At 37.7% G+C, this 27,219-nt stretch overlaps 1 protein-coding gene across 1 annotated transcript; it reads left to right on the forward strand.

The window, feature by feature from the left end:
* The first annotated feature begins 9,228 nt into the window (after positions 1-9,228).
* On the forward strand, positions 9,229-26,421 carry LOC129362881 (neuronal acetylcholine receptor subunit alpha-3-like). Its single transcript, XM_055034681.1, has 7 exons — positions 9,229-9,445; positions 21,350-21,489; positions 21,570-21,614; positions 21,880-21,989; positions 22,244-22,451; positions 22,655-23,647; positions 25,364-26,421. The coding sequence occupies exons 1-7, from the start codon at positions 9,388-9,390 to the stop codon at positions 25,487-25,489; spliced, it is 1,680 nt and encodes a 559-aa protein (XP_054890656.1). The 5' UTR covers positions 9,229-9,387; the 3' UTR covers positions 25,490-26,421.
* Positions 26,422-27,219: the final 798 nt, after the last annotated feature.

Consider the following 27,219-nt stretch of genomic DNA (forward strand, 5'->3'; position numbering starts at 1 on the left):
GCATGAAGGAGCAGCTCATTGCTGACATGTTTCATAGCTACTGTCAGCCGAGTGACCATCACCTGGGCCAACTACCTCTTCATTGTGTTCTCTTCCATCAACCTGTGGATTAGTCTTGAGAAGGTAAAAGCCAGTATGCCTCAGACATTTCTGAAGTTCTCTCCAAATGCTATGTAAAAAGTTAAATGTCTACACTTTTGCAAAAAAAAAAAAATTCAACTAGAACACACTTTGACAGCATACTTGACTTTCTTTTTGTATTAAGTTGAATTGCAAGGAAAACAAATCAAGTACAATTTACAATATCTAGTAAAAACAAAATAAATCCATAACTATTTCATATTTTATAATTGTACACCATACATTGATTTAAAAAAATACTTAATACAACCTCAAGGAGAAAAATTTTAACACATAAGTTTCAAGACAACTGCAGTTAAAAAAACACATTTTTGTAAATTATCCAACTGCCTTTCAAAGACATTTGCACATCTCTGTATGTTTTATGAGTAACAACTATTTACAGTGATTCACACAGCTTGAGATTGGATGTTTGAAATGCAAAGGAACAAAAGGGTTAGTTACACATTTTATAATTCTTATTGCATTGACATGAACACATCAATGAAGGTGTTGAAGTAAAATAAGTCCAGTTTAGATTTCATTTGATCAATGAAAGCCTCATCACGCCACACCCTCTCAACAGTTTGCAGAGGATTACTCCCATATAAATAATAGAGTAAAAGTAAGACCTACAGCAGAAAAAACAGGTGACTTCCTGTTGGAAATGGGCGGGGCTAAGGTAATGTCATCAATTAAACACGACAATGTTAAACCCATAAAATATCACAGCAAACAACAAATAATCAGTGATTGATTTTAAACTTGGCCAATAAACCTGGTCTCCCTCTCACAGATGTCATCTATATTTAAACATGCTAGTGATGCTGAGGTTCTTAGTAGGAAGGGTTTTCGGGGTGGAGGGAGGATCTGTCTCAGGCCCCATATTATTATGGGCCGGTCCTGCATGAAGAGCCGCTGCGATGCACATCTTTGGAATCTACCTAGATTCTACCTGGAATCCCGCCGTGGTCCCTGTCAGTCCGCCGATGCTTTGATTCATTTAATTGTGGGATGTTTGGCTTTGTGCTGCGGTTCTAATTATTGCTCCAGTATTTTCTCTTTTGTTTATTATGTGAACTCTAAACGCTCTGGCCCGAATCTTCCTTTAACACTTGAGGTTCTACAGTAACTTCTATTTACAGCCACTCACCTCCAGTTCAGATCCTGTCAGCAGTGGCTTTAACCCGCCTGGTAGAAACATTCAGGGGAAGTAGAGCAAATGGTCAGCAGGTGACACCGGGTAGTATCACCTGGTAATACCATCCGCTACTAGTCCTGCATCTCAACCAGATGTATTCTGTGCAATTATTTTATAATTATCTTTCGTTAAAAAAACCCCCCAAAAACAACGATCCAATAGCATGCTGTTCCGAATAAGGATAAAGTTTTACTCATAGTTTTATGAGATCTTATTAAGCACATTTCATTCACTGTAGCAGCGGTCCGACGTTCCACTGACTGGACCCGAACAGTCCTAACACACCTCACACTACAGGATGATCGGTTACGATTGTCGGAAGCGACAATCTTAGAACTCAGAACGTTCTAAGATTGTCGTTAGGGCAAAATCGGGGCAAAAAATCGTGTAGTGTGAACTGGGAGTTTTATTGTATCTATGACCTCATCTATGATGTGTATCTAGATCAAAGAACTTCCGAGGTTATAAATGCTTGTGTTTCAAAACATCAGTTCATATCTTCAAACCTCAGCTCTGTATTACGACAAGGATTTGCAATATAGCAGAGATCTTAGTCAGCATGTGTTTTCCCCTTGGTTTTGGGATTGGATGTTTATTCACAACAGGGATGCAGAAAATTAGTAATAAGCTATTTCCAGGTAGCAAAGACAAAAGTGTTAACTCGAAGGACGAGAGCACTTCTTCTACGTATGACCTTTTTGACGATTTTCTTTTCAATCCGTCCCTGGCTGAATATGACGAGTTTGATTCATTTCTGTTCAATCCTCAGAAACCTCAGTCCCCGGCTTTTCAGATTATGACTGTTTTGATTCGTTTCTGAGTATTCTTTTGTTTTCGATCCATCCCTGACCCTCCAGATCAAAACAACAGTTTTGATCTGGTTTCCAGTCAACGGTTTCCAAAATCAACCAAAGGAACAAAGTGTCCTGCCAGTAGAAGATCTTGCTGCAATAATAGATGGTCATACAATCATAACAGAAACCTTTTTGGTTGCTGAAGGAATAACCAGTCAGGACACAAAATGTGTCTTCTCACCAAAATAATGACAATATAAGGCCCCTATTGTTATTATTTTTGTATTTTTTCTTATTTTGCATTCCCTGGCTTTTTATTTTTTATGGTGGTCTTTTGAAGTATTTTTTAGTTGTTTTTTTTTTTCTGCAGACTTCTTTATGACGCATGACGAATTTTGAGTTTAGTTTTAAATTGAATTTCAAGCTATAAGCTGTTTCCAGGTAGCAAAGACGAAAGTCTTAACTCGAAGGATGAGATCACTTCTTCTAGGTATGACCTTTTTGATGATTTTCTTTTCAATCCATCCCTGGCTGAATAAGATGAGTTTGATTCATTTCTATTCAATCCTCAGAAACCCGAATCCCGGAAACCTCCCCGGCTGGGGATGTTGATAATAGATAATAGATGTTCCTGCAAATATAACAGAAACTTTTCTTGTTCTGAAGGAATTGCCAGTCAGGACACTGAAAATGTGTCTTCTAACAAAAATAATGACAACATATGGCCCCCTTGGTTATTATTTTTTTATTTTTGCCTATTTTGCATTCCCTGGGTTCTTATTTTTTATGGTGGTCTTTTGAAATATTTGTTAGTTATGTATTTTTCTGCAGACTTCTTTATGACACATGACAAATTTTGAGTTTAGTTTTAAATTGAATTTCAAGCTTTAAGCTATTTCCAGGTAGCAAAGACAAAAGTGTTAACTCGATGGACGAGAGCACTTCTTCTTGGTATGACCTTTTTGACGATTTTCTTTCCAATCCGTCCCTGGCTGATTGGAATAAGACGAGTTTGATTAATTCTGTTCAACCCTCAAATTTTGAGTTTAGTTTTAAATTGAATTTCAACTGGTAAATTCTGCCGGCTTTAGCATTAAACCAGGTATTCAAAACAGAATTGAATAAATATTTTAACGACAACAAAACAGACACTCCCTTTAATAAATGTGTCTGTGCACAGTAAGCGCTGAATTCGACCCTTCTTCTATTTGAACGTCGAAACCAGTTTCCCATCTTCTCTTATGACACTGTGAGCCTTTGAATATCAGCTAAATGCCCTCAAAATTGAGAGCAGACAACTTGGATAAGGAGGACATGCACTTCAAACACACACTATCGTGATTAGAAACATTTATGATCCCTGTCCCCACTGAAGTGGGATTGTGGTTTGCAACCCTAACCTAATATGACACATAAATTACATTCTTGACCTCTCCATCACTTTCTACTACTAGAGGAGCTCTATGAGACTAGGGTGAGAGTTAAGGGGGGAGGATTGGTGTGTGGAGTAGTTGTATCAGCTTGGCTGGAGAGTCACTTAGGGCTAACAGCCGTCATTTGCTTTATTTCGACACTTTACTCTATGGTCATTTTGGTTTCTGTTTGTTTTCACATTGTTTCTTGATTTATAGCTGCCTTTCTGGCAGCTATAAAGGCCAGAAAGGCCTAGCTTGTGTCTTGTCTGAACAGAGGTGGCCTGTTAGTAAAAGCTGGCAATCTCTAGAGAGCCAGCAGTAGAGGCTTTTCCTCTTTTCCCTCTCTACAATAGAGAAAAGAAAAACAGGAATGAGTGTTGCCCGATTTGTTGACAACCCTGAGAGTTTCACTCTGATTTTATTAAATAATGCACTTTCTGTGTATTTGTTGCTTTTTCTTATATATTCAATTTTATTACGGATACATTTATATTTTGTCCCTCTTTTCTATATTTTAGATAACAGCTCTTTGGAATTCAAACTGTTGGAGCTAAAATATTCTCACTGTTATATGCAGTCTCTTAAACTGAATTATCTTTGTGGATTGTAGACTAAACTGAAGTAACATGGGGGCAAACTGTATCTTTTTTAGTGGCTGGCTAATAAAATTCCCAATGATTCATTTTAATAAGTCGTTTTATGACTAAATGACCTAAATGTGACAAGAGTTGAAACTGGAACGGTGGAGGAAGGAAGACAAGAGGGGAGTAAGAGACGTGGAATCAAGGACGACAGCAATGATAAAGGTCAGTCATAAACAAGAGACACGGGGACCTCTGCTGCCTGAGGGATCGGCCGAGGAGCCGACATTAAAGACTGCTTGAGAGTCCGGCTGGAGATCAATAAACATTTCATTTTCTGTGAAAGACAAACCCACATAAATGTATAATATGTGAGCGTTCACTGTGCAAAAATATACTGTACGTGCCAATGACATAATGGAAATGGCATTTTTCACTGAAATTAATTTATAAAATATCTAAAAATATGTAACACAATTTTAAATGTATTTCTGCTTTGAGTGACACAATTTTGTTTTGTATTTAAAAAAAAAATCTTAGCAACAAATAAAATAGAAAAAGACATTAACGCACATTGTTCCATTCCATTCACCTTCTTCTGGGTGGGTAGGACAAAGCCGACCAATACGTTTACCTTTTACATTTTGAATATAAAAAATTTTTTGGCCAGGGTGAAAAAGGGATGAGCTGCACTAGATTCATTTATTTTTTTCTTGAAATCTGCATATAATTCAGCTTTCTAATAATGGACTATTTTTTGTCGTCTATTTCACAAAATACCAATACAATACGTTAATATTTGTACGTCTTGTGACAAAAGATGAAAACAATCAAGCGGCAGTTGTGGATATTTTCTGCCAGCCACCGTGGCAGTGTAATACGTTCCCTGTATTTGGCTGTTGCTCTCATCTTCATCATCCTCCACAGGACATTCCTTCAGGATTTATAGCCATTTCAGCTCCGAGGTCGATATTTATGTACCACGTCAGTGCGTCACATAAAGTGTAGCTGCCATGCTGTTGAATCAGACTGTCATCAACCTTTCTCTCAGTAAAGGCAAGCCCTTCCTCCAAATGCTGTACAGGGATCTAAAGTGGGTTTCAGGCATCACTGTTACAGAAACAAATATGTCCTCAGGCCTGCTACCTGATGACAGATTAAGGGGCTGAAGGCTGCCTTCTAGTGGCCAAACGAGATACTAGAGAGTTCAGTTTATATTTTTTTGCTAACATTATAGATGTCTTCAGGTATCATTTTGAAAGGACTGAATATTATTTAGAAAAATTCGTCATGATAGAATGCTTTATTCACAACAGTATAATCAATATTATGGAGGACCAAAACTGACATAATTAAAAATAAAAGCATAAATCTATATATATTTTCAAGTTTTTTCCTTTTCCTTACACAAGTGTTTTCAAGAAGAAATGTATTTATTTTTTCAAAAAAAGTTTTGATCAAGTTTGATTATAATTAGGCTGTTAAACTCCTACCTTCAGATTGTAAAAACCTGTTAAAATAATTGTTATGAAGCCAATTGAAACTGATCAAAAATGGCTTGCAGTGACATTGTCTGTGATAGAAAGAAATGCTTTGTGGAGCTGATTGTTGTATAAAAATGAGTCACATTGCATGAACGTGTTTGAAAATGAAAAGGAAAGATGCATAAATTGTCCTCATTATGAACTCAAATATAAAGTATATTAAATTTTATTCACATGTATGTAAGTTGTTATTTTATGATTGATGTGGGAAGGCAGAACCATATGAGAAAGAGAAACTGCAGTTTAATTAGCAGCGATGAGTTTTAATCAGCTAGTGAAGACATTTAATTAACCGCCAGTAGCTGAATTCAACGACAGCATGACCACGCTGGACATTGGGTTAAGGGACAGCAAGCAGGACTATCTGAGACCTTAATGAGTCTTGAGCTGGAGACAGAAGAAGTGAGTGGCGATGAAGATGCGGGAGGCAGCTACATCTGAGGATGAATGTGTTGAAAGAACGCAGGGTTGAAGACTATAGCGTGACTGGCACTTTGGGACGAGCTGCAGGGCAGAATGAGACGATGAAAGCTTTCAAGAAGAGGTTATCAGACAGTGGAGCAGCGGATCAGACAGAGCATAAGAAAGAAAGAAATTACCGGAAGAAGGCTAGGTATTTATTGGTTGTGTTAAAGGATAGAAAAAAGGAAAGATGAAGTTATATTCTAATAACATCCTCCACTTTGTATATTTGAAATCTTAAAATACACTGAAGAAAATCAAATAATTAATTATTGCATTAATAAAGTTAGTGACGAGCTTTTATTCTATTCTGTTCAGAGTTCTGATGCTACGTTTTGTTGAACATTTTATTCGTTGATGGATGAGAGGAAATTTGTGCTTGTAAGTATGACAAAAGTCACATGGTGATTGTTTGTGTCTTCTGTGATTTTCTTTTGCTTTTTCACTTGAAAAACAAAATGGTCAGGGTTCACTAGATTAACTAGAGATAAGAAAAAAACGTTTATATGAGAAACACATCCCCGATTCTTCGGTTGCATTTTATTGTTGACTGTATGTAACTGAAATAACCCTTCTCGACTGACAGAAGGATTAAAAGCAAACGGCAAAAATGTTTCCCTTGTAATTGTCAGATCAGAAAATCCTAAGTTTCTTTTTTAATCAAAATATTTCCACCTATTTAGCTTCATGTATTCCTGAAAACCTGCTGCTTTAAAGTTAAAACTTTAAAAAACATGCAAGAACAAGGGATTTTAGGGCCAAACGTCAATGAAAGACAAGTTAAGAGTCATGCCTTTTTGTCTTTTATACACCAATGCCATGGGAAATCTTTGTATATTTTCAACATGACATGCATCAAGTCAACATCAGAGCACTGACTTTTCCTATTGAGACCAGGAAAGGAGGCATAAAACACTTGTCAAAAAGAACAAACAATAGCAACACAAATAAACTAGATAAAACCTAAAATCTTAGCTTCAAAAATAGCAACTTTAAGTGGGTCAGTAGATAAAACTCCCTTCACTTCCAGTCGTACTAATTGTTGTTAAGACTCAGAGTCTGTTCTGCTGAGGCACATCAAGCCAGAATCTCACCACCTTCTCTCCTGCTATTTCTGACCTTTTTTACACTTCCTAGTCATCTGCTAGATGTCTTTCTCCCTGTAATTTTACTGATCACACCTTCTATACACCCCTCTTGTTTTGTGCCTTGTGTTTTCCTGTTTTTTTTTTCATGCTTTAATTGGACTTTTTCTCCAGAAACTCATAAAAAATCTTTTGTGTGGTGACTAGTTCGGTTTCTTCTTTGCTTCTTGACTGTAAACATGTACAGCTTCCAAAGCCAATGCCTGTTGCAGACACTCAGCTACAAATGTACAAGTTTTCTCTCAAACAGGGTGATGGAAATATAAACACATTTTGTCAGAGTTGCTAATTTATTGAACCAATTCACACTTCTTTATATAGCCAATGGACATGTACAAACATATAAGTTGTGTAGTGAAAACAGAAAGCAAAATCAAGTGATAACTGACTGATTAAATATGCCCTAAGCTGCACTTTGCAATGTAATGAGACCATGAATATCTTTTATTGAGATCTTATGTTACAAAGGCAAAGTTGTGCACATTTTTTCAGGACGATTTCTTTCTAACAATGTGTTAATTGTATCATAATTTTGTGTTCTTTCCATCTGAACCACCTCTCACTACAGTTACAGCTGCTGATCTCATGAATATTGTCTTTACCAGCGTTAACCATCTGAGCTTCTGTAAACATCAATCTTCAATTCTGGTTTGTGTTGACGTCGTCCAGTCAACACAAACCAGCGTTGCCGTCGATGCTGAAGAAAAACGTCGCCACATCGTGATGCAGACAGATGGTCCTACCTGTGTAACTCCTCCATGGTTATCATATTAGAAAGTCTAGAAAGAGAAAAGAGAAAGAAATGAGGCTGGTTCTGTTCTGAAGACTCCTGCAGAAACACTCAAGATGATGTTTAAGAAGGATTCTTCATAAAATCAAACTGATGGATAAAATGGTTTTGAATTGAATTTGAAAACAATTCAAATTCAGGCTGTTAGTTGAGGTGGATAGCCATATTTTAGTTTTTTTGCATTTGTGCCATATCCTTTCTACTTTTAGATGAGCGACTGAGCATTGTTCTGAGATCTTCCAAACTTTGGATGTTGTTTTACATCCTGATTCTGCTTTTAAAAAAATCACAGATTTATCCTCAACCTTCCTTCGTGTTCACAGTGATGATCATTCACTTGTGTTCAGTACTCATGGGACTCTTTACTAATTGTGTTCCTCCTAAAGCAGATCAGTTTCCTCCATTTTATTTAGGGGCAAAGAGAATAAATTAAGATGCAAGCCATCTTGCACACTTCGCAGATGTTTCTTTGCAAAAACACCATCATTTTCCTTCCATTATAAAAAATGAAACACACTGGTTGGCTGTCAAAAAATGTGAAGAAGTTCAATAGGAAAAACCATGGGATGATGCTGATTTTTCTACCGACATATAAAAGCACATTGTACATGTAGATTAAGAGCCCTGCTGTTTACTTCTGTTCATTGCACTGTCAGCTTCCCTTCAAAGATGAGGCAGTATTTAATCTGGACTTGCCTCAATATTTTCACTGCTATTTCATGATGTGCATCAATAGCTTTCCATTATATGAAATGGGCAGACTCTGCAGCCCTCTTAAATGCTGTTATGGAGCAGCTAATGCTTTATGCCGCCTCAGCATTGTTGTCTACAAAATCAATTAAGTGACTAAATGGGCCAAACGCAGCTCGATGGTGAAAACACGGGATCATTTCGATGTGCAGGTATGCAGCCATTGTAAGACTTTCAGTCATTTTGAATATTTCCTTTCCCATTTTGGAATGCATATGTAAAAAGCACATCTGTTGTGCACTGCACGCACTAAATGCAATATAATCATCGCCTTCGCAAGGACAGCCCTCCAGACGAGCCTGATGGTGTATAAATAAAACAAATAATTTAATTATTTCATCGTCTCTGACTCGCTGTGAGTCAGGTCGCCAAGTTTACCCACAGGGTGAGAGGGAGGGTGCGCTGTGAGCAGGAGGGGAGGAGAAGTTGTCCATGTCGGCGCAGCGCACCATCCTCTACGCGTAAAGGAACGCAAAAGCGGAATCTTCAGGCTTCACAGACCTCTTGCAGGCGAACAGAGACTGGAGCCCGCTGCCCGAGAGCAAATTTTATCCAATTAAGGCATCGCCAGGCTCAGATGTTTCGATGGATTTCTTCGGCAAACTCCCAGTCTTCCTGCTGATGGTGCTCCTCGGAGCGCAAGGTAAGAAGAGCCTGCGCTCCTCATCTGATCGAGACGCAAACAAGTATTGCTGCTTATCTCACTTTTATTTACTCATCTAATTATTTTTCCTCTTACTTTGTAAAAAACGTAAGAAGTTGACTCTTCTGCGCTCTTACGCAAAAAAAAGGATGTTTTTATTTCACTCTGAGTAAGCATACATAGAGAAATAAGTTGGAATGTTTTGTTTTTGGCAAAAGTTAACTTCAGCTCATGAGCCAAATTGTACTGCATTTCTACAACAAGGCATTCTGACCATGACAAATGGCTCTAAAGCAAGTAAGTCGCCCTGAAATTCATCTGGGAATTCAACACAACGAGGACAGTTTTCTCATTTTAACATCAGATATTCTGTCCCATTTAGAAAGCATGAGGGTATTAGTTTGTATTTTTAAATAAAATCATGAAACCTGACAGCGCCAGGTTTGTTTATGTGGTGTTTCTCTTAGAGCTTGATAACTCATACATAAGGTCTAAATCGAAACTGGAACAGGGAGTAGTCCACCAAAAGAGGTGAACATCAAGACGACAAATATATTGTTACTTGAACAGTTATTGCTTTCACATAAGAAGAACGTTCATGCCCAAAATGATGACTGTTTTATGTCTTAATGATGTCTTAATATCTGTCCTGCTGGAGGCTAGTGCCTTACAAAACTATTCATGTCCTCTGGACACATTTTTACATTTTTAAACACTAACCTCATTGTGTTCCATTTGATAAATGAACACAGTGTGTTGCACATCAAATGCAGTGTGGATGAACATTCAGGTCGTTTTAGTTGGCACTTTTAAAAATCACCTTTTGCAACATTTAAAGCTGCAGGATATGTTTTAACCAGCTTTTCCTTTGGTAACAAAAGATCATTTTGAAGTCTTCCCATTTGGTAGGTCTGAACTTTGACTGGGCCATTTTGATATACCATTATTTGTCACTATGACTGTTCTATTGTTGCTCTGGCTTTTTGTTTAGGGTCTTTGTTCTGCTGGAAGGTGAGTTTTCATCTCAGTCTCAAGTCTCCTTAAACCTCCAATATGTTTTATTCCTAGACTTCCTTTTATTACATTAATCTTTCCCACAGCTCTTAGAAGCTGAGGGAAAGAAAAAAAAAAAGCATTGTGTGTTTTTTTTCTAACAAAATTTATTCTTACTCTTTCATGAAGGCCATATTTGTGGAATCCACAATTCATAGCTGATCTGTTCGAAGTTTTTTTTCACATGGACTCTGTGTCCCTGCGGCTCCCCCAAAGAAAATGAATGAACTTCTTCAATTGCTGCTGTCTGAAAAAGAGACGTTCCCATCTTTATAAGATGTACACACAATATGTTGTTTTACTCCTGTTTTAAACGTGACAACAACTTCATTCCGGATGTGTTTCCTCTGAACACATTTATTGTTGAACACGACGATAGAACATGCTAACAAATGAAGGCAGATGCACACTGCCTTGACTTCTCTGTCAGGAAGGGGTTACAAAGCTCTTTTCAAAGCATCAAGGTACCTACAAACCACATTGAGAATTATCACAAACAAATGGAGAAACAATATGGGACAGTGTAGAGCCTTCACAGGAAACTTCTCAGAGAAAACATTCACGCTGGCTTAAGACTTATTAATATATGTACTTTATGACTTTATGAATGACTTTAAACAGGCTGTTTATTTTCAATACTCTATAGCGATGCTGAATTAAAATGACTGAAATAATTCTGAAAGAACAACTGGGCCAAGTTGCAAAAACTCAATGGTGTCACAATCCTTACCTGCGTTTAGGTTTTTTTTTGTGTTTTGATTATTTTCTTGGTTTTTGTTCATGTTTGTTGAGTCTTTTCTTTTTCAGTTATTCTTTCAATGTTGGAAAGATAGCCATTTTAGTTAATTTATTTAGTCTCTTCTCTTTGTTTTGTTCTTTGTACATTGTATTTATTTCTCTTAGATGTGTGTTATTATTTTGCTCTTGGTTTGTATTTCCTTTTGAGCCTCATTTCTGCTCCTTTTGTCTTAATTTGTTTCTCTTCCTCAGTACTTTTGTACATATCATGTTTTACATTATGCTATTCTGTTCGCTATATACATGACAACAACTCCACAGATCATATGGGCCAATTTTGGATTTTCAGAACGGGACAGATGTGCTATTTTTTTTCAGTTTCACACATTATGTACTCAGTGTTAATGTCAGTGTAATTTCTTAGCTTCAAAGCCCTGCATGCAGCTTCAAGTCTGTTCCAGATGTGGTTCCTGCAGATCTCCCGTTGGGAGCAGCATTAAGTGCTTCTATGTGATCATGCCATGTCTGCTGTGTGAAAGTCAGTGTCTTCTCACATCCTGTAACCTGACGCAGAGATGTAGTTGAAGGGAGGATTGGTTTTCCCTACAAAATCTGTGGGATAAACTCTCCCGACTTCCTCTTTCACACTCTTCTGTCATTCTCCTTAGCATTACAGATTTGCTGCGGCTTTGTCCTTGAACTTAGAATCTGAGAAGAAAGCAATGTCTTGAAAGTGTGACAGTGTCAGATTTTGCTCAACAGAGATTAAATACAGTTTTTCTCAGTAGAAGTTTTTAATTTGGCATTTAGTGGGAAAAAAAGAGAAACAAATAGTGTATTGTTGCTTTGTCCTTTTACTCATAAATCTCTGTTGTGTCATTTTCAATAGCAACTGTTCATTCAGAGGAATTACTTCAAAATATCCACTGACATATATAGTGTATACACATTCACTCCCAGTGGGGATGTGATTTGTGGGCTTCAAAAGGTATTGTCTCATTCTATCCAGGATCTGGTGATTCGTCCCCAAAACAGAGGAGATGCTGATCCGCGGTTCATGGGATTGGGGTATTTCATTTAAAAATAGAATCTGACTGAAGTAGCTCAGAGGAAGCGACTAAGAGACTTGTTAAATACCGAGGTGTTTGTTGGCAATATGACATTCAAAGCAAAGTTTCAGCCTGTGGGATAGATTGGCGGTGTGCATCTGCATATTCTAGGACAGGATGGGTTCCTTCAGCTCCGAAAGGGAGTGATTAGAGATAGACTACATAATGCATTTCCCTGCAGCTTCTCGCCTGCATCATCTCCAGCACAAAATAGCTGAGGGAGATGTTCAGCCACGCCTGCATTTTTCCTCATCTAATCCGCATTGTAGTTTATGCTTGACCCCTTATCTCACTTCACTGTGCATTTTAATAGGCTGTGGCTGCATGTTAACAGTGCAAAGAGGATCTGCTTCCTCCGAACTAGCTGGGCCCCAGAGAGCAGGAGCTGCAGGTTGCTGATAATTAAAAAAAGTCACAACTCATTAGAAGTGAATGCTTTGAATCTGCTGCCTTGGTTGCACTTCAAGAATCAGACAAATATTGTTGTTAGCTCTGTAACGCTTATCAAAGCATTCTTGCATAGGGTTGTCTACTCACATCCCACTATCACCTACTATATTGGCTCCAAAGACTTAAATGCTCATCTGAGCTTTGCACTACAGAAAAGCTCTCTGGTTTCGCTCCCAGAAGCAATATAGTTGCATTAAAGCCTGACAGGCAACCAGTGTGTATGCGTGTGTGTGTGTGGGTGTGGGTGTGGGTGTGTGTGGGTGTGTGTGTGTGTGTGTATATGCTAGTGTGTGGCTGTGAGGCAGCTTGAGGATCCTCTTAACATGATTGTCATGTGATTATTGCAACCAAACGCTGGTGCACACATGGAGGGTAGCCATCACAGGCAAATGATTTTTTCCACCTTCCTGTGGACCGGCTTAAACATCATGGCGCCCTCAGATTTAAACACCCAAACTCACATCTTCTTCAAGACTGTCAAAATCCTCTGGGACACCTTCCTCTTTTATGCTGGGGTATATTTCAGGATGGCAGTATGGCTGTAAAGAAAGTGAAAAGAAAGTTTTTTTTTTCTAAAAGAGATACCTTAGATGGAGGAGAGTCCAAACTTTCTGTTCCTTAAATGGGCTGTTAAAAACAGTTACTTTCTTTGCATATCAATCTTGCTGTCAGTGAATTTATTCCTGCAGAAAAACATTGTTTTCAGCCCTTGATTGAAAAACAAAAGCATTTTTGAAACTCTCGTCTGTTTGCATCTTCAGTCTCCTCCTGACTGGAAAATTCTATGTTTAATAATTCCTCTGAACCGTTTAATCTCAGTTCAGAAAGATATAAGTCACACTTTTTAAAGGACTTTTGTCTAAACTGTTTTCAGTTTTCCCGGTATTCACAAAAATATCTGGTTGGCATTGACTTGTGTGAAGTTTGTATTCGCAACTAAACGCTAACACATATATATTTCTACATGTTGTTCATATGATGGTTGTGAGAACTCCTGTTGAGTTCAGAGAATAGCAATGTTTAAATTCTCATATCTCAAGATCACAAGCTAATTATCTTATTAGCCTGATATTATAAGTACATTTTCTAATATAATGTGGTAATTTGGTTTTTTAATCTGTCTAACAAAGCTCGTCCTCTTGTGATAAGATCATAATTAGATTCTGCTCTCCAGAAACCAAATGTCTCACTCTTAGAAGTGGATGGCAGATTGATAAATGCAGCAACTGATGGAAAATGATGGAAACGTTAACAGGAAGCGAAAATGGTAATGAGTAACATGCAGCTGAAGAACAACAGCTCTGTGGATGATCTTTCTTCTTTTCTTTGACTCAAAAGATCTACGACTTCCAAGCACTGGGAGAAGTAAAAAAAAAAAAAAAAAAAAAACTAAACTAAATTTGATGCAATCAAATGAAACAGGATCACAAAATCCTGAGTCTGCATATGAACCCTGTGATCTTTTTTGACTTTGTGATGAAACATAATAACTATCATAAAAAATAGCAAAAGACTAAAATGAATAAAACACTAGAATATTCTGAGCTTAAGATCCACTGGCTTTCCCATAGACTGACTGCATATTTGGCCTATTCTTCTTTGCTAAATGCACAGGTGGGAGTCTATGTAAAACTTAAGGTATTCGGAGGCAGATGCAATGGATTTTGAAGGAGTATCATTGAAGAATTCATGGATATTAATTTCACAACTCAAAGCAAATTAAAGATTGTGAGTGTACGGTGATCTATGCTTTCAGGAGGAGACTCGACATGTCTTCAGCAAAGTGGGAAAAATAGGAAAAAGAAAGAGTTTCAGAGACATTGAAAGGATGATACAACAAAGACATCTGCATCCCTGAAGGTCTTAAAACAGGAGCAAACTTTTGCATTTTCTGTGACTTTGAGACATGTTCTCAGCATCTTCCTGAGTCCTGATTCAGTCAGTGTGACTGACAGACGTGATAGATAAGCCTGATCCATCGTCTCTCGAAGGCACATTTGACATGTATGGATTTCCATGGCTCTGCAGCTGAGGGTTACATGTTTTAAACAGGCTTCTGCTATGCTACTGAAAAAATCTTCTTAATTTGGCCTAACTGCCTCATAATGTCTCAAAGTTTTAAGGTTAACATACACAGTTGAATTTTACAATATTTCTACCCTCCCTTTTACCTGTAAAACATATGAAGCTCTCAGTTTCTATAAATGAGTGTTGATTTCTTCTTCTTGTCCTTCCAGAGAAACAAAACATTCACAAACTTGAGGATCAGTGCTAGAAAAACATCTTTTAAACTCAAATTACAGCTATAATCTGAAAAACAGTCATTTTTAAAAGAGGAGAATTATGTTATTTTATATATATATATATATATATATATATATATATATATACATATATATATATATATATATATATATTTTTTTTTTTTTTTTTTTCCTTTTAAACTCAGTCTAAAACTGAACTGTTGAATTACAGGAATAATGGCATTAAAAGGCACCTATGCTCACAATCATACAATTCACTTAGCTCTCCTATATGAAGAGTTTTGTACTGCAGCTCGTGCTCATTTGGATGGTCATGGCTAATGCAGTAATCACCATGGATCCTCTTTTGAGTCACTGAGCGTGTCAAAGTCAGGCCATCAAATCCCCTGGAGAGGAGACCAGTGCTATCTGGCTGTTCTCTGCATGTTTCTGCTGTCAATTTTCTCCTCCTATCTCCTCATGCCACTGCCTCCCTCTCTCTTTGTATCTCCTCTCCGTACACTCTCGCTCTCTGTCAGTGGTGTATTTTTGGAGGGTAATTAGTTCCTTCAGACTGTCCACCACAGGCTCCCAGGCTCATCCTGTTAACCGCATGTCTGATCAAAGAGTCTCCCACAGGCCGTGGATCTTTCTGCAGCTCGCTCCTCCTGGAACCACAAGAGAAAAAACTAACACACTCACTGTTTGTCTTGCTAAGTCTCAATCAGTGTTGCTTTTCCTTGAAGAGAAATGCTTGATTGTTTGGCTTGACTCAACTGATGTTATAAAACAGTTCAGATTGTAAAATAGCACAAGCTAAGTATTTTCAAGTAAGTCTAAATCCAAAACACTGATTATTTCTACAAACTACAGTGTTTTCTGCCTTGCTCATGTTGTTTATTTAGCTTTAAGTAAACAACATTAGAAAAATTGTTTTTATTTATCTGGTACTGTGCTTCATTGAATTTGAGTTCATGCTCAGTTCCGATTCTGTACACTCGTTGAACTTTGTTAAAAAAAATACTATGTTATGAGCATTGTTGCATTGCTATGAAGATGATCTGTCTGCATTTTAGAAAATTCACTTTTCTCCACAGGGGGGCATTGGCTTATTTTGGGGGGCAAAATGAATACATGGCCATAATAATATCACTCAAGTAGAAGAAAAAGGTACAGTGCAATAAAACTACTAATCTAAGTGCTTTTTTCCAAAAAGGTAACAAGTACTACCCACTTTTAAACATAAACAACATCAGTAGCTTACAGGCTACTTGTTACAAGCTTAAGGTGCTGTACTGCTATTAGCTCGTCATCTTTTAGCGAACATTACCTGTATTGAACAGCATCAACTCAGTCGGTTAGCTTTGGGGAAAATTGTGCAAAGTTCTTTGCATTTTGCCGGTTTGCTGCCATGATTCTAACTCACACCAGAGTGACTCTGCACAGCAGCAGCAGGTCTCCTTTGCTGCCGCACAGGTGCAGAGCACGAGCGTCTTAGCGCTCATGTAGCGTTTAGATTTGACTCGGAAAAATAGGGTACGACTTGTTAAAAACGGATTAAACAGTTTTGACAGAAGGCACAGATGTGCGAAGTGCGGAAACCCCCTACTGTATCAAATCAATATAGGAATAACAGAGAGTTGGCCATTCTAAGGCAAAAACAACAAAGTCCAGGGGGGGCAATGCCCTCCAAAGCCCCCCAATGCCGCCGGGCCTGCCGGATGCTAAATGCTTAGAGTAGCAGAGTAAAAAGGACTCTGCCTTATGTTTTTATTAGCTTAGCTTATTCTTTGATTACATAGAGGACTCTTAGACGATGCATGTGTTTATTCATGCACGAGCAGGTTTCAAATGCTTGGTTTAGAATTGCTCACTGTACACACTTAAACCGTACTTTATATATTAGGAAAATGTTGCAAGCAGAAGTTACACACGATCATCTGAAGGGTAAAGGAGAGAAGAGGTTATATGTAACACTCTTAAGCCTAGAATACTTCAGATTGTCCCTGAAAAAAAAAAGTACAGGGAGTTAGGGGGGTTACTGTTCCAAGAGAGGATTTATTTGACTTTTTCTATGCAACAAAGAACAAAAGGTTCAATTAATTGTCTGATTATAATTGCCCTGGATTTCCCTTAGCCAATTACAGGCTTTACCAAGGTTCTGCGCAGCAGCAAATCAGCAAGCAGTGGGCAGTTTTTAAGGCAGGTACCAAGAGCTGAAATTACACAAGTGTCTCCAGAGAAACGTCATTTTATTCAGGTTTTAAGGAGCAGCTCGCCTCAGCCAGTGACCTGACGAAACTTATAGACTTTACAGCAGCACAGTAATGAGATGCTAGTGGTTTTAGTTCCCTTTGCTCAAACTATTTTTATTTTTCAGTTTATTAAATTGTGACTAATACATCTATTACACAAGGGTTGGTGAAAGTAGTTGATCTACAAAGAGCTACAGTACTAGTCAGAAAGGTCAGAAATAAAGGGCATCTGATAATAATTTTGGTTTTGGAAGTAACTTATTTGAGGGGTTTCTGAAAAGTTACATTTTATGATTTAAAATAGTTCCAGCTATTATGCAAGCTTTACAAACTTGGCCAAGAAAAGCAAAGATTTCTGCCAGAATTTGCTTGTTTGATAGTCCTGGGTGTAGATAAGGGAAGATCCACCATAACTTTAAACTTGTGCATTGAATTCTTATTTTTAAAATGCTTTGAAAATGTTAAAATTAGGGTGATGGCAATGAGCCCTTTCAATTTCAAAGACTTGGAGTTCATCACCAAGATAAGTCATTATGGAAGCATTCAAAAACCAGGTCAGAAATTATTTTAGATTTTTTAGAAGGAAAACCCATTTAAATAAGTACACAAGATCTTATTTTCAAAACTGATGCTACTTTTATGTTGTTTTATGAGCTTTTAAGAGATGCCTGTCTCGTTACTTATCACAAACAAACTCCTTTGTTGAAAGAAAATCAAATAAAATCTTACACCAGATAAAATTTGCTTGATAAATTAGTGATATCAAACAGTTACTGCAAATTCTGCTGTTTGATGCAGAATCACTGGATTCTGCTTTTGTCCTTTAAATTGGACTGCATATTGCCTGCAGTCATGTGATCTTATTGTTTGGTTTGCTCAGACATCATAATGAAACTGCCCCCCCTGAGGTGAGTTGAGGCTTGTTGCAACATCAGAGCTGCAGTGTTGTTATCAGGCCCAGCTAGATCTGTGCAGATTTACGCAGCTCATCTCTTAGTGGACTTTTCCTGCTCCAGCAAGGCAGTCAGTTTTAGAGAACGTGAACAATTGAACTGATTCAGGATGTCTGGAAGAGACGACACTCTCATTAGACTTGCTTACGACTTTGCTGCATGAACAGCGGATATTACATTTATTTCAATACAAAGGTTCCTCTAACATTGTCCAGATTTGATTAAAGTGGACTTCTTCAGACAGCCCAGTTTTATCAGAGAATGCTTTGGTAAACATCAGCCATATGAGAAGAAGAATAAACCCAACACTGCTGGGAATAAGACACCAACCAATGAGCCAACTACACAAAAAAGACTGTTTGTTTTTGTTATATTTTATATTGTTCATGATGAAAGATCTTAACTGCCATTGTTTTGATGTTGAAACAAAAATCTGGCTGCACCTTTACTTTCTTCAGCTGACATTTAAGACTTTTATTTTTAATTATAGCTAATACTTTTGTAAAAAACGAATAGTACAAGTTGAAGTCCTTTCAGTATTTCCTACTTATATTAGTATGAAACATGATGCACATTATAAAATTGTGCAGAAAAAAGCATCACAGGTAAATGAAAATATTAAAATGAAGCTTTTTTGATTTGTGGAGCATAAATGGACTCACTGATAAATTTATGTTTTATATGGTTGTTTAAAATGAAGCTTGTTTGTTTTAGGGGTTTTTCATTGTTTTTATGTAAAATGTTTATATCTCTGCAAATCAAATTTGTCCTTATTTTTTTATATAAAAAAGTGAATTTTTTTCACTGAAGTCCTTCAGTTAAGCGAATAAAGAGCCTGTTTTTGATGGTTTCATAAAAGCCTGCAATAATATGCACATCTCTACTTGACTTGAAAGCTGTGATGGGAAATTTCATGTTTAGATTTTCAACATGTTTGTTTCTCACACGCATCAGTGATTTTGTTGTTCAAAGACACAACAAAGCTGATATACAGTGTTGAGATTAGAGAACATAACCAAGGGGTTCTGAACATATTATCAAAAGTAATTAGTTTAGATTATTTCAAAGTAAAAGTTGGGGGAGAGAGAAGCCTTAGTAGACCTGTCTCCAGTGTTTATAACTTTTCTCCGATGGCGTGACTGCAGCCTGTCCCACGCGAGGCAACATTTTCTGCTCAGACAGACGTAGGTCTGTGTGCCGCCACAATCATTACTTGTGGCAGTTTTTCACAATCTGATCTTCGGCTCAGTCTTCCATACACACCTCTGCAGAGGATATTTTTTCTGCTTTGGCTGAAATCCTATACTGATAGAGTCGGACAGTTCAGCAGCGAAAAGCTCTGTCAACATCCTGCAAGAAAAGAGAGAACAGACCATTTTCTACCGTGGTTTTAAATGCAAACATACTGTATCACATTAGAAGGGATTTGCAAAGCTTAAAATAAGAACTCCCTTAATTGAGGTCCATTTTTATACTTGCTTAAGTTTTTGTCAGATTTTAAATAAAGTCATCATTGAATTATCATTTGAGTCCACGGTGCTGCTGCACAAATAGCTTTTGCAAATAAAAGGATCTATTTGTCTTATTGTACAAGCTGTTCAGTTTCCTCTAAAATAAACTGAAACAGCTGCAGTTTGGACGCTAATAGTTAGAGTGTATGTCCCAGTCTATTGTTATTACTGCAGTATAGTAAATCATAACAGATTTTACTGACTGACGGTTTCAAGGGAAAGATGAAGTGAAGATAAGGTATTTTCAGTGGTTTTGTTGAGAAATTTTGAGGAATAAACAAAGAACCTCTCCTGCACAATGTTGTGTTTTTCACACAGACTCTTTATAACCTTTATTTACCAAAAGCAGCCAGCGAAGCAGCAAGCGAAGCACCTTGCCTGCTAAAAGAAGAAACATTCCCCACATGCACTGGCCTCTTTACACCGTCTCCTTCTCATTTCAGTATCCAGTTCAATGTTTTATCACTTGTTTTCATAATATCTTGAGAAAGTCTGGGTATTATGCTTTAGGAATAAACTGGAATCATCTGATTTGACTGAGTAAGAAAAGCCTGCTGAAGACTTCATGGAGCTCAACTTAATGCTCTGACTTTCCAATGATATTATCGCATACATTTGAAAAAAGATATTTACATACAAGGGGTGAAGAGACAATTGTTTCCATTCTCTCTCGGACATTAAATCAGATTAAACTTTTCACTTTTAGGTCAGTTCGAATGACCATTTTTAAAATTTTCTAGATGTGATAAAAGCAGTTTTGCATATATTTTGTCAATTTTTTGGGAATTAGCTATTAAACTACTGATTCGTTCAGACATTTTTGTTGCCCTTCTGTAAGATTCTCACAGGAGTTTGCTGAAACTTTGCCTCTTTTCTCCTGACAGAGCTGGTGTCAATCAGTCAGGTTTGATGGCACGACTTTTGAGCTTCGACCAAAACTTCCATCTAACTGAAATCTAGTTTTTTTTTAATGGACTCATTAAAACGACTTTTTGGTTCTTTAGCTATTTTGAAAATAATTTGGTGGAACAGTAAGGGTCATTGCCCATTGGAGGAGCCATTTGTCCCCAAGCCTCACCTTCCTGGCTTTTATTCAGATGTTTCTTCTGTGTTTTTCATATCATATCGTCTCCCTTATGATGGCATCTACAGTCTGTGTAGTGCACCGATGTTCTCATTCTCAAATGTATCTTTGGTCATGACGGATTACAAAAACTTTAATTTTAATAGCACGCAGGAAATGTCTTTGAAAATCACAGACTTTGTTCCTGGATGTATTTGTATTTTCATCAGCTTCTGCCTGTTTGTTACTGTCTCATATGCTTGGGAAATGTAGCCTTGATGAGAGAAAAACATTAATCTTTGACTCCCTATTATAACTTTCTGTTTGCAGACTCTGAAAATAAATCTGTTTGGAGGGGTGACCTTTCTGCAGTATTAGTGTCAGGTTTAATTTGCTGGCACTGATAATCATAGACAGCTCCACAAAGCCCCAGTTTAACTCAATCAATGTAAAGTGGCATTTTTTTTTTGTTGCCATTTTTGCTAATCTGTTAATTTTTTCAACGTCGTCTCCCTCTGTTTTTTTGCAGGCTGCTTCTCATCCAAGGCAGAGGACAGATTATTCCGAAGGTTGTTCCGAAGATACAACCAGTTCATCCGACCTGTGGAAAATGTGTCTGATCCAGTTACGGTGGAGTTTGAAGTGTCCATATCACAGCTTGTTAAAGTGGTGAGAACGCAGAATCAGCCATACATCGGCTCTTTCATCTATCATAAATTATTTGTTCAGCATTTATATTCTTTCTGTAGGATGAGGTGAATCAAATTATGGAAACTAACCTGTGGCTGAGACATGTAAGTGCTGCTGTTCTTCGCTATGTGTTGTGCTGTTTATTTCTCATTTTTAATCTACATGTGCAGCTGGGTAAAAAATGTCATGTGTAATACCTGTCATTTAATTCAAGTTTATTAATCATAAAACTCAAAGTAAGATTTAATGCTTCAATATTCGCGGAGAAAAATCGATGTGTTCTGAGGAAAAAAAGTATAGATAATTATTATAGAATAAAAAAAAATACACAGCCCTGATGTCAAGTATTTCTGTTTTACTATCCTTCAGGTTTGGAACGACTATAAACTGAAATGGACCCCCGTCGAATACGACGGCATCGAGTACATACGAATTCCATCCAACAAAATCTGGAGGCCGGATATTGTCTTATACAACAAGTATGTTGTGATAAACAGATGATGCTATTTATGTTAAATTGTGTCTGTTTGAAATTCTGTTATAAAACCTGCTAAGCCTTAAACACAGAGCAATAAAAGACGTCAGAATAAAAAACAGGCTAAGCATTACACACTTTTTGTTTGAGACTGGATGGTATTTTTTCTTACTTATGTTTGCCACAATGCCAGTTGTTGGCTCAAAATCCTCTGACGTGTAGAGTGAATGTAATAACCTCAGAAATGTTCTCCCACAGTGCTGTTGGTGACTTCCTTGTAGAAGACAAGACCAAAGCGTTGCTGAAGTTTGATGGCACTATCACTTGGGTCCCCCCAGCTATATTCAAATCCTCCTGCCCAATGGACATCACTTACTTCCCCTTTGACTACCAGAACTGCTCCATGAAGTTTGGGTCCTGGACATATGACAAAGCAAAGATCGACTTGGTGCTCATTGGCTCAAAGGTCAGAAATGAAAAAAAGAAAACAAAAATCTTGGATATGTATATTGCGTTTTGTGTTAATAGAGAGATTATGTTGTTATTCAGCAGATTTAACATGACGATTTTTATTGTATCAATATTTGTTTATTTGTGACACATATGAAACACAAAAATACCCTTGAACATTTCTAATATAGAGCTTCTTTTGAAATGTATATTTTCCAGGTGAACCTGAAAGACTTCTGGGAAAGTGGGGAGTGGGAGATTATTGATGCACCTGGATACAAACATGACATTAAGTATAACTGCTGTGAGGAAATCTACCCAGACATCACCTACTCCTTCTACATCCGCCGCCTGCCTCTTTTCTACACAATAAATCTCATCATCCCTTGCCTCCTCATCTCCTTCCTCACGGTGCTGGTTTTCTATCTCCCGTCAGACTGCGGGGAGAAGGTCACCCTGTGCATCTCCGTCCTGCTCTCCCTCACCGTGTTCCTGCTGGTCATCACTGAAACCATCCCCTCCACGTCGCTCGTCATCCCGCTGATTGGAGAGTATCTTCTCTTTACCATGATTTTTGTGACTCTGAGTATCGTCATTACCGTCTTTGTGCTGAATGTCCACTACCGTACTCCAATGACTCACACGATGCCGGAGTGGGTGAGGATGGTGTTCCTCGGGGTGCTGCCCAGAGTGATGCTGATGAGACGGCCGATTGACCAGGGCTGCTCATCACCCGCCAGAATTACAGGAGCGACAGGAGGCGGAGTCACCGGCGGGGGTATGAAGAAGAGAAAGACCAGCATAGGAGGAGGAAGCAGCTCTGGAAGTGTAAGTGTGGGAGGCATAACTGGAGGCATGGCATGCCCACCGCTGGAAAGTGGTTCAGGGGGAGGCGGGACCTCCTCGGCTGGTGGCTCCATGAACTGTGTGGAATATGGCGACGTGAACCGTGACCTCAACCGCGACATGACTAGGAGGTGTCCCTACAGAGGCAAGGAGGTGCCAACTCCTGTTCCTCCACCTCCTCCCCAGGCAAAACCGGCTCAGGGGCCTCCGGAGGCGGAGCCACCGAAGGCGGCGAGGCCTCTGAAAGCCTCGTCGCCTGTCAATGCTGTTGTTGCTTTTTCTGTGGTGTCGCCGGAGATCAAGCAGGCCATCGAGAGCGTGAAATACATCGCAGAGAACATGAGGACACGCAACAAAGCCAAGGAGGTACATAACCAAGCATTTAGTTCGGCATGTGTGTTGATTATTTATATTATATTAAGTTTCTAATCCTAGTTAGATTCAGAATTTCTCTCTGGAGAAGACCTAATGAGACTGTAAAATAGTATGCAGTAGCTGCCTGTTAAGTCGTGTAGAGTGAGAAAAGGCCTCTGGGCGATGGTTGAAAGTTGATGCTTTAAAGTAATGCTGCACAGATTTTATGTAAGAAACCAATAATAATAAATGAATAATTTGCATAATATAAAATCCATAATAAATCTACTTAGACCAAGTCCAATATTTGGATATATATGTTTTTCCAGTCAAGTGTTAAGCTCTTAAATAAGTGCTCAAGTATTTAACTTTTTGTGGATTTCTGTCTTAAATGCAAGCAGTTTTACAGCTTTCTCAAACTGCTTCATAAATATTATAGTGACTTACTATCCTATAAGATAAGAAAATATCATGGCCTTTCTGACGTTTTCTGGTGGAATGAACAATTCTGTGTAAGCTACTGTTTCTTCAATTTTGGATTTACTGTTTTCTTGTGAAATGAGAGTAAAAAGTGAAAAAGAAACAGAAGGGGTGAGATTTTTCGTCTGCCAAGAACAAGCCTTTTTAATCCTATAGTGACTGAGGTGACGTGTGTGATGCTAAAGGCTGTAACTAATGACTCGACATAAAAGTATAAATATTTTCTGATAGAAATTATAAAGAAGTGGCATTAGGTGAGCTTGCTTGCTCATTGATCCGGTACTTGATGCCTCATTTGTCGGAACTGAAAATACAAAAAGTCAGATCTCTGAAAAATTGTTGCTAAATTATTTCATGTTATACAACAAAGATCAAGTTTTCAAACATGAAGAAGAATGTGATCTCTAAATAAAATAACAAGTTATCACCTAATCCTTTATTCATGATAGTGTTTCTTAAGGGGAATAAAATAAATAGATATAATTTGTCCTTTTACCATATTCTTACTGAACTGTTATCATCGCAGCATACTGTATATAAATTCATACATGCACTGATTTACTGTCCTTAATCTGTTCAATATTGTTTTGCGACCAAATATCTTTACATTTAAGAAACAAAGTTTTGTTCTCACAGTTTGCACAACAAATGCCTGCTCATATAAAAGTGTGTGTTACTTCTGCGTGGTTAGTTAAATTATACTTTCCTTTGTAAACACTGCAGAATGCATTTTCCATCTTCTATATTTGGACCTTAAAGCTGCTTGTTTGTTCCAGGGTTTTGTGCACGTCGTCCTCACATTCTGGATAGTCCTGATATCTTTGTTGCGTCGCCCTCATCCTTCCTCAGCAGCACGCATCTTTCTTCGAGGCTTGGAGAATAGTTAAACTGCTTCCTCAAAATACATAATAGCATTATGGTCACTGGATAATCATAATCTTATTTTGCACACCTGAAAAACCAGATATAGCACCAGGAAAATGTGCTTGGCTCTAAAACACTTTCCAACCAACAAACAAGCTAAAAAGTAAAGATATTCCAGAAATATTTTTTGTTTCACATTTTCTGCTGCCAACACTTTCTCCGTAAGCCTTTTATTAAGCTTAAGTAGTTTTTTTTTCCTTTTTATTTACCTCACACGTTTCTTGTGAAATCCATGAATTGGAAGTAAACTTTTTTTCTTGACTGCATCTGCTTTAAATTCTAGTTTCCACACATTGCATGATGTCCTTTTTGTTCTCTCTTCAGGTGGAGGATGACTGGAAGTACGTTGCCATGGTCATCGACAGGATTTTCCTGTGGGTTTTTGTGACAGTGTGTGTGCTGGGAACTCTGGGACTTTTCCTCCAGCCACTTATAAGCTTCTTCAAATGAAGAACCTATCTTGCCTCTCTTTTCCCCCCTGCTGTACTTGTCTTCCTGATAATTTCTTTACACCTTACTTGAGTTACTCCAGGAAATATCCTGCACTTAGCGGTGTCAAATCAAGCACAAGACCATAGTTGTTCTCTTTTTTTAGGCTGTTGTCACTTCCTCTCTCTGTGTCTCGGGTGCCATCATCAACCATCCTATTTAACTCTCTTCTGTAGATTTCCCTAGTCTGAAACACATCTCTTTATTCCTCATCTATTTGCCCTTTCAGCTGCCAATTCAATGCTATAGCAATGCTGCTATCTTGTTTCCCTCCCAGTATCACATATTTTCTGAAACCTGATTTTCTCGTCGTCTCCTTTCTGTTTATTTATTTATTTATTTATTTATTTATTTATTTATTTATTTATTTATTTATTTATTTATTTATTTATTTATACCTCTCCAGTGTTTTACTTTGAGCTTCCACTGGAGGCATCTTTCCACTGTCACTCCTTGGAGCAGCAGCTTGTATGTCACTTTCCGAGAACTCTTTGGAAACACATTTCAGTTAAAAGAAGAAAAGGAAAATTACTTAAGTTGTTGTAGGCCAGTTCAGTAAACCACAATCTGGTCCAATAATGACACTGAGTTGGGAATTATAGCACAAAATGCTCTTTTCTGGATATAATAATGACATAGATGTGTTTTCTGATAGAAGTTAATGATCTGTTTATCTATGTTTTCCTTGTAGAGAAAAACAAAAACATAGTGCATGCTGGCCTTTAACCTTTAATGATGACATGTTTTCCAGTATATTTAAATGCACAAAATATGAATTCAGGACAGGAGTTTGCAATGTATGGAGGCACTTTCAACCACAAAATGTACAATTAAACCTGTAAAATGACTTGAAACAATAGAAATGTTTAATAAAAAATATTATAGTAGTAACATTTTATGTTTTTGGTTTTCATTATTGTATTTCCTTCTATCTTTTTTGTTATATTCAAATAGCATGCATAGCTCGTAAAGCTGCTGAATTTTTTCTTTCGTGTATCTACTGTGACTCTTATTTTTACAGATCTATGCCCAAAAATATCTCCGAACAGAAAGAAACATTTGACCAACTTAATATAAAATAAGACAGTTTTCAGTCTTCTTTTGCAGATGGTTGCAAGGTGATTTTGATTTATTGAAGTTTTCTTCATCACATATTTGATCTGAGTAGCTGCAAGCTGGATTCCATCATGAAAATCTTCCTCTGAATTTTCAAACTAGAATCACTTTGTCTTTTTATTTTTAAGGGTTTTTGGTTTGTAGGCTCTTGTGGCCTTTGACAGATGTGAGACAGTAAAGCGGGTTGTGTGAGAGAGGAAGAACATGGGGCAAAGGCCATCAAATCGGTGACGGTCGTGTCGAGGAATAAGGCCTCGACACAAGGGTGGCACTGTAACTGGTGCCCCACGCTGCACCCGAAGTGTCTGCTTTGTTTTGTCAATGTTGAAATTGTGATATTTTTATTCATTGAGTTTGAAATTTTGCATCTGTAGTGACAAACATACTTTCAGAGCATAATCCAAGTGAGCATGTTCAAATGATGATTATTGTAGGAACTTCTGTGGGGACTGTTCCCAGAAAACTCCCTGGTAAAGAAAAGAGGTAAGTTCATCGTGGAATATAAAAGACACAGAATCACATCAATTATTGTGCATCTGGAAGTTGCTTTATTATTCAACTGCACACATTTAAAG

Source organism: Poeciliopsis prolifica, unplaced genomic scaffold, assembly GCF_027474105.1.
Source record: "Poeciliopsis prolifica strain line A6 unplaced genomic scaffold, Auburn_PproV2 SCAFFOLD009, whole genome shotgun sequence".
Lineage (NCBI taxonomy): Eukaryota > Metazoa > Chordata > Actinopteri > Cyprinodontiformes > Poeciliidae > Poeciliopsis > Poeciliopsis prolifica.